General features: G+C 35.2%; 1 protein-coding gene across 4 annotated transcripts in view; it reads right to left on the minus strand.

The window, feature by feature from the left end:
- Col19a1 (collagen type XIX alpha 1 chain) overlaps positions 1 to 16,664 on the minus strand; it is a 336,038-nt gene that overhangs the window by 150,483 nt on the left and 168,891 nt on the right. For all 4 annotated transcript variants that reach the window (XR_012449953.1, XM_074080460.1, XM_074080453.1 and 1 more), the window contains exon 15: positions 4,193 to 4,246. Coding sequence is in view for 3 of the 4 variants with exons in the window: in XM_074080460.1 (XP_073936561.1) it covers positions 4,193 to 4,246 (54 nt within the window). In the remaining variant the exon portion in view is untranslated. The remainder of the gene's footprint in view (positions 1 to 4,192; positions 4,247 to 16,664) is intronic.

Here is a 16,664-nt window from a genome sequence, read left to right on the forward strand (position 1 = left end):
TTAAAGCTCACATTTTGCTGACATGCATTTAATGTAACTATAAAGGAAAAGTCCATAGCTATGTTTAAAAAATTATTATTTTCTATTAGGAGCACCAAGAAGCCCTAGAGGAATCTCCCTCTCAGAGGACACGGTTGTGACTGCAAGCTCTTTTGAGATGCTTCACATTTGCATGGTGAACACACTCAGCTACATGAAGTGTCCACTCTTCAGTAAGATGCTTCTTGGGGTTGCTGCTCGTTCCTGTCCTAATTGATCGACCACACTCCCCATTGCTGCTACTTCTTCCTCACAATTTATCCATTAATTTCCTTAAACCTTCGCTTCCCATTATTTTTTCCAATGCCATCTCCATTATTCAATTAAAACTTCTCTTTCATCAGGCACCAGTTCCATCCATTTCTTTCATCCAACATGTCTCTGCTGATTTTGTTACAAATTTTAATACTGCTAAACCCTACAACACTCTATTAAGAACTCTCTCTCTCTTTCTCTCTCTTCTCTCTCCTCTCCCCTCCCTGCTAGCCCTTCTCCTCCTCTCCTTTCCCCTCCTCTCTCTTCTTCTTCTTTTCTCTCTCTTTTTTTTCCCTCTCCATCTCTCAAGTAGCTGGGATTCCAGGCATGAGCTATTATGCCTGGCCTGAAAACTCTCTTCTTTTGACTTAGTCACTCTCTCGTTTCCTGGTTCTCCAGCTGGCTCTCTTCTGTCCTCACCATGGGATGAACACCCTCTCAGTCACCAGGTGGGCTGTTTCCTTTGCTGGCCTCCCTCACTGTCCTCTAACACATTCTCATCTGTGGTGTAAGGGCAATATTTAACACTAGCTGAATTCTAAAAATTGTATTGCTGGATAAAGTATGTTAAGACTTAAAAATGTATCAGCTAAGTGTTTTGCCTGCAGGGTTTCAAACAGTGAATAAAGTTAAAAAACTTAATGGCATATAAAAAATTCAAAGAAAAACAGAAGGCTAAGAAAAAAAGCCCATAACATATTTACACACACACCACACACACACACACACACACACACACATTATTTTTTTTATTGTTTTATTATTCATATGTGCATACAAGGCTTGGGTCGTTTCTCCCCCCTGCCCCCACCCCCTACCTTACCACCCACTCCACCCTCTCCTTCCCCCACCTCAATACCCAGCAGAAACTATTTTGCCCTTATCTCTAATTTTGTTGAAGAGAGAATATAAGCAATAATAGGAAGGACCAAGAGTTTTTGCTGGTTGAGATAAGGATAGCTATACAGGGAGTTGACTCACATTAATTTCTTGTGCGCACACACACACATTATTGAGGCTAAAAGTAACTTTTAAATATAAGAAAACTGCTTCTATATTTTATTAAATTAACAGTTTATAAGCTAAGATTCAGCAGGTTGAAAGACAATGAAAAAACAAAATCAACAAATAAACATTTCAAACAATTTTCTTGCAGTACCTGCAAAATAGTATTCTTATTGTACTTATAGAAAAACTCTACATAAAGGGTTAAAAAGAAAAAATAAAGTACATATCAGAATCCCTATGTCTTAATAAAAAGTAGCAATATTAATATGATTATATGTTTGATATTTTTCAAAGTATGTTTATATGTAACACCTGAGTTTGAAACACACCATAATTGTGAGATATTAGCAGAGAAGTAGCTACTATCTGTTTAACCACTGATGAAAACCAAGAAGTTAATAATTCACCTAAAATTAAATGTTCTTGATTCATTAAAAATATTATGCCAAGAAGTATGTGTGGCATAGGACTTGTCACATGTTTTATATCTCATTCCAATAACCTTAATGATAGTTAATGACATCCTGGTCAAAAATCCATATTCAAGAATTTTGTTGACAATGAACCAATAAACTTTTAAAAATTAATATATGTTTAATTTTTATATTATTGCAAACTTCAGTGAAATAGAAAAGTTATTAGTGTTAGATTTATGTTTGTGTGTATATATACATATGTAAGCACATTCATACACATTCAAATATTTTATGTCTGAAAGCTGAATGTTGTCTTATCCTTGAGCAGAGAAGAAACAGTGGCACTTGGATAGATCTAAACACAAATATGTAAGAATGGTCATGTCTTAAATGTATAAAGTAGAACAGATTACCGAGCATATTTGCAAATCATTTGTAAATGTAGGTAATGTCAATAATATCTGTTCTAGCAACTTCCTGAAAAATATGGCCCTTGTGAGAGAGCAGTAGCAATAGTCAGCAACTATCCCTCACTGAGACCATAACCTTCTCTACATTTTGTAGTGCTAGTACACTGATGCTCTTGACAGAAAATAAAAAGATATAAAGCTTATTGGACTATACACATTTATAAATGGAATAAATTTGAATAAAGTGTGATTGAGCCTTTCAATTCAAATAATTGTCTCCATAATTATGATGAAAGTACATAAGCTTAATTTATTCTTTAACCCATCTTCTTCTGAAACACAAGGTTTGCTAGGGTACAATTTCAATTTGAAGCTTATTATTTTTGAAAAGAAAGCCTCACTTTAATAATTTTTTATTTCAGCTAGTATATGACAAGTCTCTCATAATTATCTTACAAACAAAATTAAGAAATGTGGGTGGGGAGGAGGTAGAGTTCAAGTGCATTTGTACATGATTTGATTATCATGTCACAAGAACATCAAAAGTAGGAAAGATGGCATGTTATGCTAGTTTTACATAGGATTATCAGGCCCTGTTCTATTTAGGATTTACTGATGATTTGAATGAAGGCAGTGATAGGCTTACTAAATGCTAATATGATATAGAGATGACAGCTATTTCACTGGAAAACAATTTTTGAATTCTCTAAAAATAACAACAAAACAACACCCAAACAACAGGATGATATTACAGACTAAAATACAAAAGGCAACTATAACAAGGATCTCTTCCTCCTCTGAGATTCAAAAAGGCAACTATATAACAGGATGGATGAAGATTTGACTTGGCAAAAATTTTCATTAAGGCAAAAGACTACATGTTAGTATAAGTCAAAAGTATGATACCAGACAAAGAATTTCGCTCTCAGGCTACAGGAGAAGTACACTGTGCTATAGGGCTGACTTGTCACATTTTACTCTGCCCTCAGAAAGACCATGTGTATCTGCTCCCACTCCTGACACCTCCAAAAGGTCAATTAATGTTTTCTGGGAAAACCTATAAGCCTGGAGGGGGTTCAGGAATCCAAGTGATAGGAGAAGGAGTTAAGAGAATTGGGATTTTATCAACCTAAAAAAGATAAAACTTGGTAAAATATAGCATTTCTCCTCAACTATCTGAAAGACTGATGTATTTGAGGGAATTGGAAATAATAAATAAGAATGACTTAACAATGGGCTTTGAGTTAATATACTGGGACAATAAAAGAAAACATAGGATCTAGGCTCAGAAGCCCAAATTCAGGTAAGACACCTAAAACCCATAAATTACCAAATCATCATCTATACAATTACAGAGCTAGTAAAACCTGTTTTGTTTAGCACAGACTTTTTTTCATAAACAATCATATGAGAACACATACAGAAATGTTCTGAGACTTTTGAATGATTTGAAAGTATAATGACAACAGTGAGCTGCAGAAATGGGATGCCTACTGTTCAAAGGGAGTTGGCCAGTTGCCATAACCCTGCCAGGTTTCCTTTCACTGGGGGACGATGAGACTGAGCTGACTAAAGAACGAAGGTTGGTGCAATACTTCCAAAAACAACTATAACGCATTTACTTCTTTCCATTTTGTCTCAGTTAAAGGCAATAAGTAGCAATGAAAGGAAAATTAGGGTCACTAATGTCAATCAATAATTTAATTCGGCTAAGAATATAGTTAATATCCACAATTTTTACAGAATCCAGAAACAGGCTGGACTTCCACAAATACACTCATTAACTCAAAAATGGAACATATGGTCAAAGTGTTCTTGACCAAATTAGGGATCGTTCACTTTACCCAAACAATTACCTCTGCACTTGTGCTGCCAATCTTGAAAATATATAGAATTTTGTGTAGTAAAACCTCTGTCAAATCTCTAATCTTAAATTTCAGCCTCTGGATAGTTGATACTGTCCTAATGCCCATCTGCTAGCTATATTTTAGCTTTATTTTTTTAAGTGTTCAGAAATGACTATTCCCATAAGTAACGCCTACCAGATGTTTCAAGTCTACTTACCCTTTGACCTTCTTTTCCAGGTGGACCTTGAGGGCCTTGCATCCCTATGGAACCCTATGAGGGAAAAGGAGCAAATGTTAGTAGACTTAAGTACACCTGCCTCAAAAAGAATGTTGTAAAATTAAAACTAATTTCATTAAATAAACCAAACTTTTTAAGTGCTAGAACTCTTCCAAGGTTAAGCTATACAATAGATTAAAAAAGATGGTTTGCTCTTCACTGGCTGGTTTATCTTTGTAGCTAGCTCCAGAAGAGAATAAAGGCAGTTCTGAACCAGGTGTGAGATTAAACATTCATCCCCTATGACTGAAATCACATCTCACCAAGAAACCACGCATAAATGGTAACAGTATATGCAAGCAGAAAAAACACTTTTCATATGTTTAAATTCTATAAATAAAACTACATTTCTGTTTGACAGTAACTTTGCCGTGCGTGTTTGGCTAGTACTGGTGTTTGAGCTCAGGTTCTTGCATTTGCAAGGCAGGTGCACTATCGCTTGGAGACATAACCCAGCCTCTTTTTGCTGTAGGTATGTTTCAGAATGGGTCTTGCTCGGTTATTTTTTGTCTGGAGCTGGCCTCAGACTGTGATCCTCCTACCGATGCGATAGCTGGGATGAGAGGGGTACACAACCACATGCAGCTTATTGGCTGAGAAGAGGCTGTTGCTAAATTTTGCCTGGATTGATCTTGCAGTGCAATCCTCTCAATCTCTACCTCCTAAGTAGCTGGGTGAGGTGTGAACCTCTGTGCCTGGCCTGTAAATATTTTTTAAGAAAACACATGATTATGGCACTGGCTTCAAACATACATCTTTGTAACATTTAATGTTTAGTATCATAGATGTTATTTAATGATTTTTCACAGTACTGTCAAATATTTGGGAAAAGAGTCATTTTTTTACATCATAAAGAACTCCCAGGAAATCCAGGTGTTGTTAATTTGGAAGTCAAGTCTCTTCATTTTTACAGATATTTACTGTTACGTAGGAATTCTTAGCATGAAACTCAAAATGCTATTGCTGTTTGTTTTTTATCTTCAGCAGTTATTACTGCTGCTTCTTAGACTTCCTGCTGCTTCCTCCTTCCCTTTCAACCTGCAAATATGGTTAAAATGTGGGGAATTTTGGCTGATTTTCCTCTCAGTTGATACTCTCTCATTGTGATCTCGTTCTTATGGGCTTCAGATTCTGAAGACCCGTAATTACTAGATTTTAGCCTCAGTTTGTCTTCTGCATTATATGCAGATCCAACAGCCAATTGCCTGCTTGCTATACACACTTGGATACCTCACAGGCACCTGAAATTTAGCTCATGGAACACTGAACTCAGGACTCTCCCTCTAAAACTTGATCAGAAGCCTCCTTCAATAAACCCACAACAGGCTGCCAATGCTCTTCTAGAAATCTAGAACTCATACCCCATACCACCTCTCCCTCTTGTAGTTATGAAGCCTGGTTGATGTTCATCTCCAAAGTATATTTGGATCCATTTCTCCACTTCCACTGCTCCCATGATCATGTCTTGCTCATTAAAGCTTGTGAGTTAAATCTACATCACAGTCAAACTTGGGAAAACTCAGCTTCACCCTCCCTGTCTGTCCATAGGAGTTGCCTGCTTCAGTCTTTTGAGTCCTGTGAACTTCCCTTTAAAGTAATACCACAGATTCATTCACATCATTTTCACATATTGGTTTGTTTCTCTCACCAGACTCTATACTATAATAGGTAGAATCTGTCTTTTACTTATCTTGACTGTTGCCTATAAATGACTGAATGAAAACAATTCACATTAGGAAATCAATCCGCTCAAATGAAAGTTTTTAGTTGACGACTAAATGCCTTATATGGTTGGGAAAAAATGAAAAATCTAATGATACATATTCAAAATAATCTAAATTCACACTAATTTCAGAAGAAACTTTCTTTCATTACCTAATTTAAAAATAATTAGAATTTTTTCTGTTTTGGAGCTGGGGATCAAACCCAGGGCCTCTTGCATTCTAAGCATGTACTCTACACTGAGCTACACTCCAAAACCCCTAGGATTCATTTTTATAATATGACCTTTTTTTAAAAAGTGATGAATATCTTTATTCTAAAACACCAGATATGTTTATGATCACCCATAACTATTTATGTTTATATTCATTTCTAATTGTTTCATAGAAACTAAATTTTCATAAAGGAATGCATGTATAATTATAACATCTAATTTTACTTTGAATAGAACAACTGATAGACATATTTTACTTTTTTCATTCAGATAGCTTTCACTCATTAAAGTTGTCAGAATTTAGTATAAATTACTGTAACTAATTTTCAAATAGCATTAGTACAAAAAATTGTGCATACGCTATTAAATCTTAGTGCTCCCCAAATCTTTCTGACTCCTCCACAATAAGATCAAAACTTAAGCATCGATCTCTTACATTTTGTTACATGCTTTTGGAACAATTTCATACTACAGAAGCACACGAAACTGTATTTTACTGAGTTAGGCAGGAATAAAATCCAGAGAATGAAAAAGTAATCAGTTCTGTTTGTAGTTAAAAATAAAAACCCTGCCAAATGATATACAATCAAGGACAGTTGGCTAATTAGGCCAAGTTAAGGATGGTAAATTCCTAATGTTTATAAGAGCATGGTAAATTCCAAATACACCAAGTATTAATTACAATATTACAAAGGCACAGAGACTTGTGCATTTTTGTAAGACTGACACAATCTTGGCTCTAGATTAAACGCTTCCCTCTTGCCCTTAGGAAAACTATTATCGTTTCACAAATAGTCAAAGTAACATGTAACATTTCTGACATTCATCCAAATTCTGACAGCTCTTTAAGTGTTTTTAAACATGAATTACTGAAACATACACACATCAAATGTCACTAGGGCATATGCTTAATTCTGAGAAACTTAATTTTAAAAGTCTACTCCCTTTATTAATTGGGAAAATTATGTAGAAAAATCTATACAATGCAAAAATATTTAATTTTTTGGAATTTAGTCAACAGGTGAAAATATTTAGGACACCCTTTTGTGTGCAAGGTCTAAGTGGTACAATATGGTACCAAATCACATGCATACCATGTGCATGTGATTGCATACCATACAATCATACTAGTTGGATCATACATACATACTAGTTGGATGTATACCAACTAGTATACATCCTGAATGCTCATAAGGCTTAATCTCCATCCAGTTTTGCCAAATTTAGGACCCAGCTAGGAGTTTAATGAAAAATTGGTAAATTCCTCATAATCTTTAAGAGAATTGTCCATGACCTATTTTTAATCCTGGCAGTGTTGCCCTAATGTTCATAGGTTTTTTTTTGTTTTGCTTTTTTTTTTTTTTTTGTGGTGCTGAGGCTCAAACCTTGCATGTACTAGGTAAGTGTTCTGACACTGAGCTACAGTTCCACTCCAAGAACATATTAAAATTGTCTTTACTGAGCATTAGCTGACATTTATAAGAAAAATGACTTTAATGTTGACAGTAAAGCACATCAATCAATTACACAAATACAAAAATCTTTCCCAAACTATGAAGTTATAATTTTGGGATAATTCATTATTTACAATTACCCAGGTCGTTGTTTTTTCCATTTAGTAAAGTAAAACAGTGGATTCATTTATCACTTACTATGAAAAGTACAGATATGCCTAAGCTATAGCATATGTAATTTCAACTTGGGTAGAACTCAGCATTTGTCTCAGACTACTTGTTATTCTTTTTTACATTGGGTTTGTAAATGTCACTATGTGTGTATTTTTCTTATCCTTTTAGCTGACTATGAGTTACAGAGGATAGAATATCCTTATTTATCTTCTACCTCACTTATAGAAGGTCTTCAATAAATACTTGTAGACTGGATCATGAAGAAAACACTGAAGTAGAGCAATACTGGATTTTGATGTTAGGGAATAGGTTTTTGCTATACATATAATTATTTTTATTTTCATAACTTGGAATTAACACATTGGAGAACTCTGTCTTTTTGTTAGCATATATGAATTGTACAAAACTATGGGCTTCATTTTAACATTTTCACATATGCATAAAATGTACTTTCATTATATTTATACCTCCATATTATGTTCTCAGTCCCCCCTTTCCCTGGACCACTTTTTCTTCTACCTCCATAATTTTTTTTAAAAAAAATCCAGATTCCACATGTGCGATAAGCATGCAATATTTGTCTTTCTGAGTCTGGCTTATTTTGCTTAACATGATGATATCCAGTTCCACCCATTTTCCTCCAAATGATGTTTCATTTTTCTTTATAGGTGAATGACACTCTATTGTGCCTATATAACACATTTTCTCTATCCATTCATTTGTTGATGGGTACCTGGCTAATTTCATAACTTAGTTATTGTGACTAGTATTGCAATAAATATGGGTATGCAGGTATCTCTTGATTCCTTCAAGTATAGAACAAGAAGTGGCATAGCTGGGTCATATCGTAGTTTTATTTTTAGTGTTTTCAGGAAATGCCACATGGATTTCCATAGTGACTGGACTACTTTAGATTCCTACAAACAGTATATAAGGGTTCCTTCCCTGCATCGTTGCCAGCAATTCTTTTTTTTTTTTTTTTTTGATGACCGTCATTTTGACTGTGGTAAAACAAAATCTCAATGTAGTTTAGATCTATATTTCCCTGATGGCTAAAAACATAGAACTTTTTTTCAGGTGTATTACTGACCATTTGTACTTGTTTTGAGAACTGTCTGCTCAACTCTTTTGCCATTTATTGATTGGAACTTTTTTCTTTTGGTATTTGATTTTTTGAGTTCCAAGTATAATCTAGGTATTAATTCCTTCTCAGAAAAATAGCTGGAAAAAATTTTTTCTCTTTCTGTAGGCTACCTTTCACTTTGGTGATTATTTCCTTTTCTGTGCTGAAACTTTTTAATTTGATGCAATTCTATTTGTCAATTCTTGCTATTATTTCCTGAGCTGCTGAAGCCTATTGAGAAAGTCCTTGTCTAGGTCTGTATCTTGAAGTTTTCTGTAGAAGTTTCAGAGTTTCAGGTCTTATAGTTTTTAATAATTTTGTACAGAGTGACAGAAAGAGATCTAATTTCAGTCTTCAACATGTGGACATCCAGTTTTCTAGTACCATTTGTTAAAGAAATATGTTTTAGGTGCCCTTTTCCTTTGACAAAGGTGGCTATAGCTGTGTGGGTTTATTTTTGGGTCCTCTTTCTATTCCATAGGCTACATGTCTCTTTTCATGCCAGTTCTATATTGTTTTTGTTACTATGGCTCTGCAGTACAATTTGAAGAGAGGTGTTGTGATATCTTCACCAATGCTCTTTTTGTTCAGGATTGCTTTGGGAATTCTGGTACCATATGAATTTTTGAATTTTTAAAAATATTTCTGTGAGGAATGTCATTTGATGGGGATTGCATTGAATCTGTAGAACACTTTCACTAATATAGCCATTTTAACAACATTAATTCGGCTTATCCATGAACATGGGAGGTCTTTCCATCTTCTAGTGTCTTCTTTTTTTTGGCAGCATTGGAGTTTGAACTCAGGGCCTTACACTTACTAGGCAGGCACTCTTACTGCTTGAGCCACTCCACCAGCCCCAGTGCCTTCAAGTTCTTTCTTCAGTGTTTTGTAGTTGTCATTGTAGAGGTTTTCTCCTCTTTGGTTGGGTTCATTATTAAGTTTTGAGGCTATTATGAATGAGATTGTTTTCTTGTTTTTTTTTCTCAGCATCTTTATTATTGGTATATAGAAAAGCTACTCACTTTTGTATGTTGATTTTGTACTCTGATACATTCCTGAAAGTGTTTATTGGATCTAGGAGTTTTATAGTGGAATTTTTAGTGTGTTTTAAGTATAGGATCCTACTATTTGCAAAGAATGATAAATTCATTTCTTCCTTTCCTATTTTATCCATTTTAGTTCTTTCTAAAGACTATAAAGAGTGGATACCCTGCCTCATTCCTAATTTTAGAGAAAATGCTTTCAGTTTTCACCAACTGGAGAATGTTGGCTTTAGGTTTGTCAAATACAGCCTTAAGCATGTTGAAGTATGTTCCTTCTGCTCCTAGTTTCTTCAGGGATTTTATTACGAAGTTTATTGAATTTTGTCAAAGACTTTTTCTGCATCTATTGAAATGTGACTTTTGTTCTTTATGTTGTCTATTTGTTTACTGATGTGTGTATGTTGCATCTGTGGAATGAAATCAAGGTGATCATGTGTATATTTTTAATGTGTTGTTGAAGTCAGTTTGCAAGGATTTTATTGAGGAGTTTTGTATTTTTTGCTATTTCCTCATCCAGTGTTGGTATCAGGGTAATACTAGCTTCTTAGTATAAGTTTGGAAGCATTCTTTCCCTTTGTATTTTATGGAATAATTTGTGGTTTACTGGTGTTAGTTTTTCAAAGGTCTGACAGAATTCAGCAGTTTATCTGGTCCTGGGCTTTTCTTTGTTGGGAGAATTTTTACTACCGATTTACTCTCATTGCTTTTTATAAATCTGTTTTGGCCATTTGTATCCTACTGGTTCAATTTTTGTGGGTCATATGTGTCTAAAATTTATCCATTTCTTCTAGGTTTTCCAGTTTATTAGAATATAAATTTTTGAAATATTTTCTAATGATACTCAGGATTTCAGTGGTATCTCTTGCAATATCCCCTTTTCTATGCTGTTTTATTAATTTTGGTTTTCTTCCTTTTTTGGTTAGTTTGGCTAAGGGTTTGCCAATCTTCCTTATGTTTTAAAAGAACCAACTCTTTGATTTATTGATTCTTTGTAGTATTCTTTTAGTATTCATTTTGTAGTATTTATTGTTATTAATTTCTACCCTAATCTTTATTTTTTTCTATTAAATTTGGGTTTAGTTTACTCAAGTTTTGCTAAGAGCTGGAGGTGCATCATTATTTATTTGCAATCTCTCTGATTTTTTAATGTAGGCACTCATAGCCATAAACCCTCTTAGAAATGCCTTAGCTGTATCCCAAATATTCTGGTATGTTGTATTTTCATTTTCACTTGTTTCTGGGAATTTTTTATTTTCCTTCTGGTTTCTTCAATGACTCACCGATCATTCAATGTCCATGTGTTTGTATAATTTCTGCAGTTTCTCTTGCTATTGAGTTCTATTTTTATTCCATTATGATCTGATAAAATACAATAAATTACTACATGTTTTTAATTGGTTAAGACTTGCTTTATGGACTAAAATGTAATCTATTTTGGAGAAAGTTTCTTTGGCTGCTGAGAGGAATGTCCATTCTATAGGTGTTGGGTGAAATATTCTGTAGATGTTGCTTAAGTTCCTTTGATCTGTGATATAGTTAATTTCTGAAGTTTCTTTATTTATGTTTTTTGTCTAGATGATCTACTCATGAGAGTAGTACATTGAAGTCACTCACTATTACTGAATCTTTACCTATCTGGTCCGTTATGTCCAGTAGGTTTTGTTTTATGAAATTGGGTGCATCAACATTGGGTGCATATTATGTTTGCAATTCTTATATCTTATTGATGGATTGAAAACTTTAAATCTTAAGTGTTTTCCTAATGATCACAAAGTGATCATTCCATTCTCTGATGTGTAAGACTGTCATATGGCTTATTTAATAATAAAATATTTGTGATCTGTAACTTCATCTCTATTGTGAAATTTATTCAAATTTTTAACTACTACATGATGTTTTATAGATTTATATATTTTTCTAGTTAGAGAATCATATCCTTAAATATCTTTGTACACATGGCACATCTGTATGATCTGTGTATTTTCTCATTGATTTAATTTACCAAATGATGCCTATCTATTTTTTCTATCAGTCTGTTATAAAAATAACTGTAAATTGGGTTATTTCTAAAACTGTACAAGTCTATAGATATCAATATGTGAAAGAGAAGTTTGAGAATATTATTTAGGATTTTCATGACATAAATATCTGTTCATGTGATTTCTAGAGGGATGAGGGCACCTGAGTGACATCACCCAGCATCTTGCCTCACAGATACACCTTAATAAACAGCTTTTCTCACACAATTCCCTGCAGAACTGCTAAGTAAGTCAGTGCTTGTGGCACAGTGCATTGGAGCAGACCCTCAGACATCACAGGATAGACTACTTGGATTCCAAAAAGCAGCAGGGACAGAGCTGGGTGAGAGAAGCTGTAAGTGGTGGAGATGTCTGGTCCAACCAAGCTGGGTCCACAGTGGAAACCAAGGAGTAAACACCAACCACATCACCACAGAAACACCATAAGACAAAAGATAAGAGTCCTGAGCAATGGCATAGCTCTGCTACTCTCTCAGGTTTACCTAGATAATCTTGGCAGAGTGAACCTAGTGGTGTGACTAGGGAGAGTGCCAGAAAACCCACAGTTTCTGGTCTAGGAAATGAAAGATACCTGTACAGAGAAAAATAAACACTGGCACCCCTCCAAGTCTGTAACACTACACAACTTGCACTATTCACTAGCAATGCCCCCCATCTCCTTCTCCTTACCACCTTAATTAATTAAAGTCTTCCTAGTCCATGAAATATCATCTTTGCTTCTTTATCCCACTTAAGATACTGAAGCAGTGGCAGTGCTTGGTCTTTATTAGGGATTGCTGTTTTCTCATGGTGACAGTGGGTATCAATTAAATCTGATAGCTTCTGAGGCTAAGCTCCCTCTCTGTGGTGAATGCAGTAGGGGGCTGGACCTAGTATCTTGAGCACTGAGCACTATGGGTGACTGTTTGACTACTGACTCCCCCCAACTCCAATTCAGTGAGGAGAAAATATACCACAACCTAACCACTCCCCAGTCTTAAATAGACATTGTGAAACACCACTGAATGCACACAGGAGATTAAGGCTGCCAATCAAAAAACTTGGCCTCAGATGCACAAATTCCAATGTAGAAACATAAGTAATATGAAAAAACAAGGCAACACATCTCTTCTAAAAGTTGACAATTTCCACATAGAAGGACTTGAATGATATGTGAAGTAGATGACATTTCAAACAATGAACTAAAAGAAAAAAGAATGGCAACAATGATCAACAAAATTGAAGAGGATGTGTATAAGCACCTGAATGAATTCAAAGAGGATACACATCCCAGGGATGCAGGGGTGGTTCAACAAATGAAAATCAATAAACATAATAAACCACATTAACAGAAGCAAAGACAAAAACCACTTGATCATCTCACATGATGCAGAAAAAGCCTTTGATAAGATCCAACACCATTTCATGTTAAAAGATCTAAGAAAACAAGGAATAGAAGGAAAGTACCTCAACATTATAAAAGCTATATATGACAAACCTACAGCCAGCGTTATACTTAATGGAGAAAAACTGAAACCATTCCCTCTAAAATCAGAAACCAAACATGGATGCCCACTATCTCCACTCCTATTCAACATAGTACTGGAATTCCTAGCCAGAGCAATTAGGCAAGAAGAAGGAATCAAAGGAATACAAATAGGTAAAGAAACTGTCAAAATATCCCTATTTGCAGACGACATGATCCTATACCTTAAAGACCCAAAAAATTCTACTCAGAAGCTTCTAGACATCATCAATAGCTATAGCAAGGTAGCAGGATATAAAATCAACATAGAAAAATCATTAGCATTTCTATACACTAACAATGAGCAAACTGAAAAAGAATGTATGAAAACAATGCCATTTACAATAGTCTCAAAAAAAATCAAATACCTAGGTGTAAACCTAACAAAAGATGTGAAAGACCTCTACAAGGAAAACTATATACTTCTGAAGAAAGAGATTGAGGAAGACTATAGAAAGTGGAGAGATCTCCCATGCTCATGGATTGGTAGAATCAACATAGTAAAAATGTCGATACTCCCAAAAGTAATCTACATGTTTAATGCAATTCCCATCAAAATTCCAATGACATTCATTAAAGAGATTGAAAAATCTACTGTTAAATTTATATGGAAATGCAAGAGGCCACGAATAGCCAAGGCAATTCTCAGTCAAAAGAACAATGCTGGAGGTATCACAATACCTGACTTCAAACTATATTACAAAGCAATAACAATAAAAACAGCGTGGTACTGGCACAAAAACAGACATGAAGACCAGTGGAACAGAATAGAGGACCCAGATATGAAGCCACACAACTATAACCAACTTGTCTTTGACAAAGGAGCTAAAAATATACGATGGAGAACTAGCAGCCTCTTCAACAAAAACTGCTGGGAAAACTGGTTAGCAGTCTGCAAAAAACTGAAACTAGATCCATGTATATCACCCTATACCAAGATTAACTCAAAATGGATCAAGGATCTTAATATCAGACAACAAACTCTAAAGTTGATACAGGAAAGAGTAGGAAATACTCTGGAGTTAGTACGTATAGGTAAGAACTTTCTCAATGAAACCCCAGCACAGCAACTAAGAGATAGCATAGATAAATGGGACCTCATAAAGCTAAAAAGCTTCTGTTCATCAAAAGAAATGGTCTCTAAACTGAAGAGAACACCCACAGAGTGGGAGAAAATATTTGCCAATTATACATCAGAATAAGGACTGATAACCAGAATATATAGGGAACTTAAAAAACTAAATTCTCCCAAAACTAATGAACCAATAAAGAAATGGGCAAGTGAACTAAACAGAACTTTCTCAAAAGAAGAAATTCAAATGGCCAAAAAACACATGAAAAAAATGCTCACCATCTCTAGCAATAAAGGAAATGCAAATTAAAACTACACTAAGATTCCACCTCAGCCCTGTTAGAATAGCCATCATCAGCAACACCACCAACAACAGGTGTTGGTGAGGATGCAGGGAAAAAGAAACCCTCTTACACTGTTGGTGGGAATGTAAACTAGTACAACCACTCTGGAAAAAAATTTGGAGGCTACTTAAAAAGCTAGACTTGATCTACCATTTGATCCAGCAATACCACTCTTGGGGATATACCCAAAAGACTGTTACTCCAGAGGCACCTGCACATCCATGTTTATTGAAGCAGTATTCACAATAGCCAAGTTATGGAAACAGCCAAGATGCCCCAGCACTGACGAATGGATTAAGAAAATGTGGTATCTATACACAATGGAATTTTATGCAGCCATGAAGAAGAACGAAATGTTATCATTCGCTGGTAAATGGATGGAATTGGAGAACATCATTCTGAGTGAGGTTAGCCTGGCCCAAAAGACCAAAAATCGTATGTTCTCCCTCATATGTGGACATTAGATCAAGGGCAAACACAACAATGGGATTGGACTTTGAGCACATGATAAAAGCTTTAGCACACAAGGGAGGGGTGAGGATAGGTAAGACACCTAAAAAACTAGCTAGCATTTGTTGCCCTTAACGCAGAGAAACTAAAGCAGATACCTTAAAATCAACTGAGGCCAATAGGAAAAGGGGAACAGGAACTAGAGAAAAGGTTAGATCAAAAAGAATTAACCTAGAAGGTAACACCCACGCACAGGAAATCAATGTGAGTCAATGCCCTGTATAGCTATCCTTATCTCAACCAGCAAAAACCCTTGTTCCTTCCTATTATTGCTTATACTCTCTCTACAACAAAATTAGAAATAAGGGCAAAATAGTTTCTGCTGGGTATTGAGGGGGTGAGGGGGAGAGGGAGGGTGGTAAGGGAGGGGGTGGGGGCAGGGGGGAGAAACGACCCAAGCCTTGTATGCTCATATGAATAATAAAAGGAAAAAAAAGGGAAAACAAAACAAACAAAGAAACAAACAAACAAACAAAAAACAAAGAGGATACAAACAACTGAATTAGCATAAAGAGAATTCAAATAAACAGCTGAATAGAATAAGGAAGACAATACAGAATCTGAAGGAGAAATTCAATAAGGATAGAAATCCTGAAAAAAAATAAATTGAAATCCTGGAAATGAAAAGCTCTCAACACCCAAACAAAAATTCAAATAAAAAAGCCATGCTAATAAAATGGAACAAGTTAAAAATAGTGTGTCAGAGACAGAAGATATAGGAGAGGAATGAGAACACTGGGGCTAAGACAAATATAAAAAGGCTATGCACAGTGGCTCAAACCTATAAACTTAGCTCTTTGTGAGTCAGAGATCAGGAGGATTGCAGTGAGGATGAGGCAGCAGGGAAGGACTCCTCATACACTGCTGGTGAGAATGAAAATTTGTACAACAACTCTGGAAATGAGTATGGAGGTTCATCAAAAGCTAAAAAGATTAGATTTACTTTATGATCCTGCTATCCCACTCTTGAGCATACGTTTGAAGGTGTAAATCAACATACAAGGGAAAAACTTGCACACCCAATTATCACAGCACTACTGACAATAGCCAAGCTGAGGAATCAACAACTGATGAATAAAGAAAATGTGATATATATATAAACATATACACATACACACACATATATACATACATAGAACAGAGTATAACTCAGCCATAAAGAAAAATGAAATGACATCATTTTGTCATTTGCAGGAAAATGGATGGAACC

This window comes from Castor canadensis, chromosome 1 (genome assembly GCF_047511655.1).
Source record: "Castor canadensis chromosome 1, mCasCan1.hap1v2, whole genome shotgun sequence".
Lineage (NCBI taxonomy): Eukaryota > Metazoa > Chordata > Mammalia > Rodentia > Castoridae > Castor > Castor canadensis.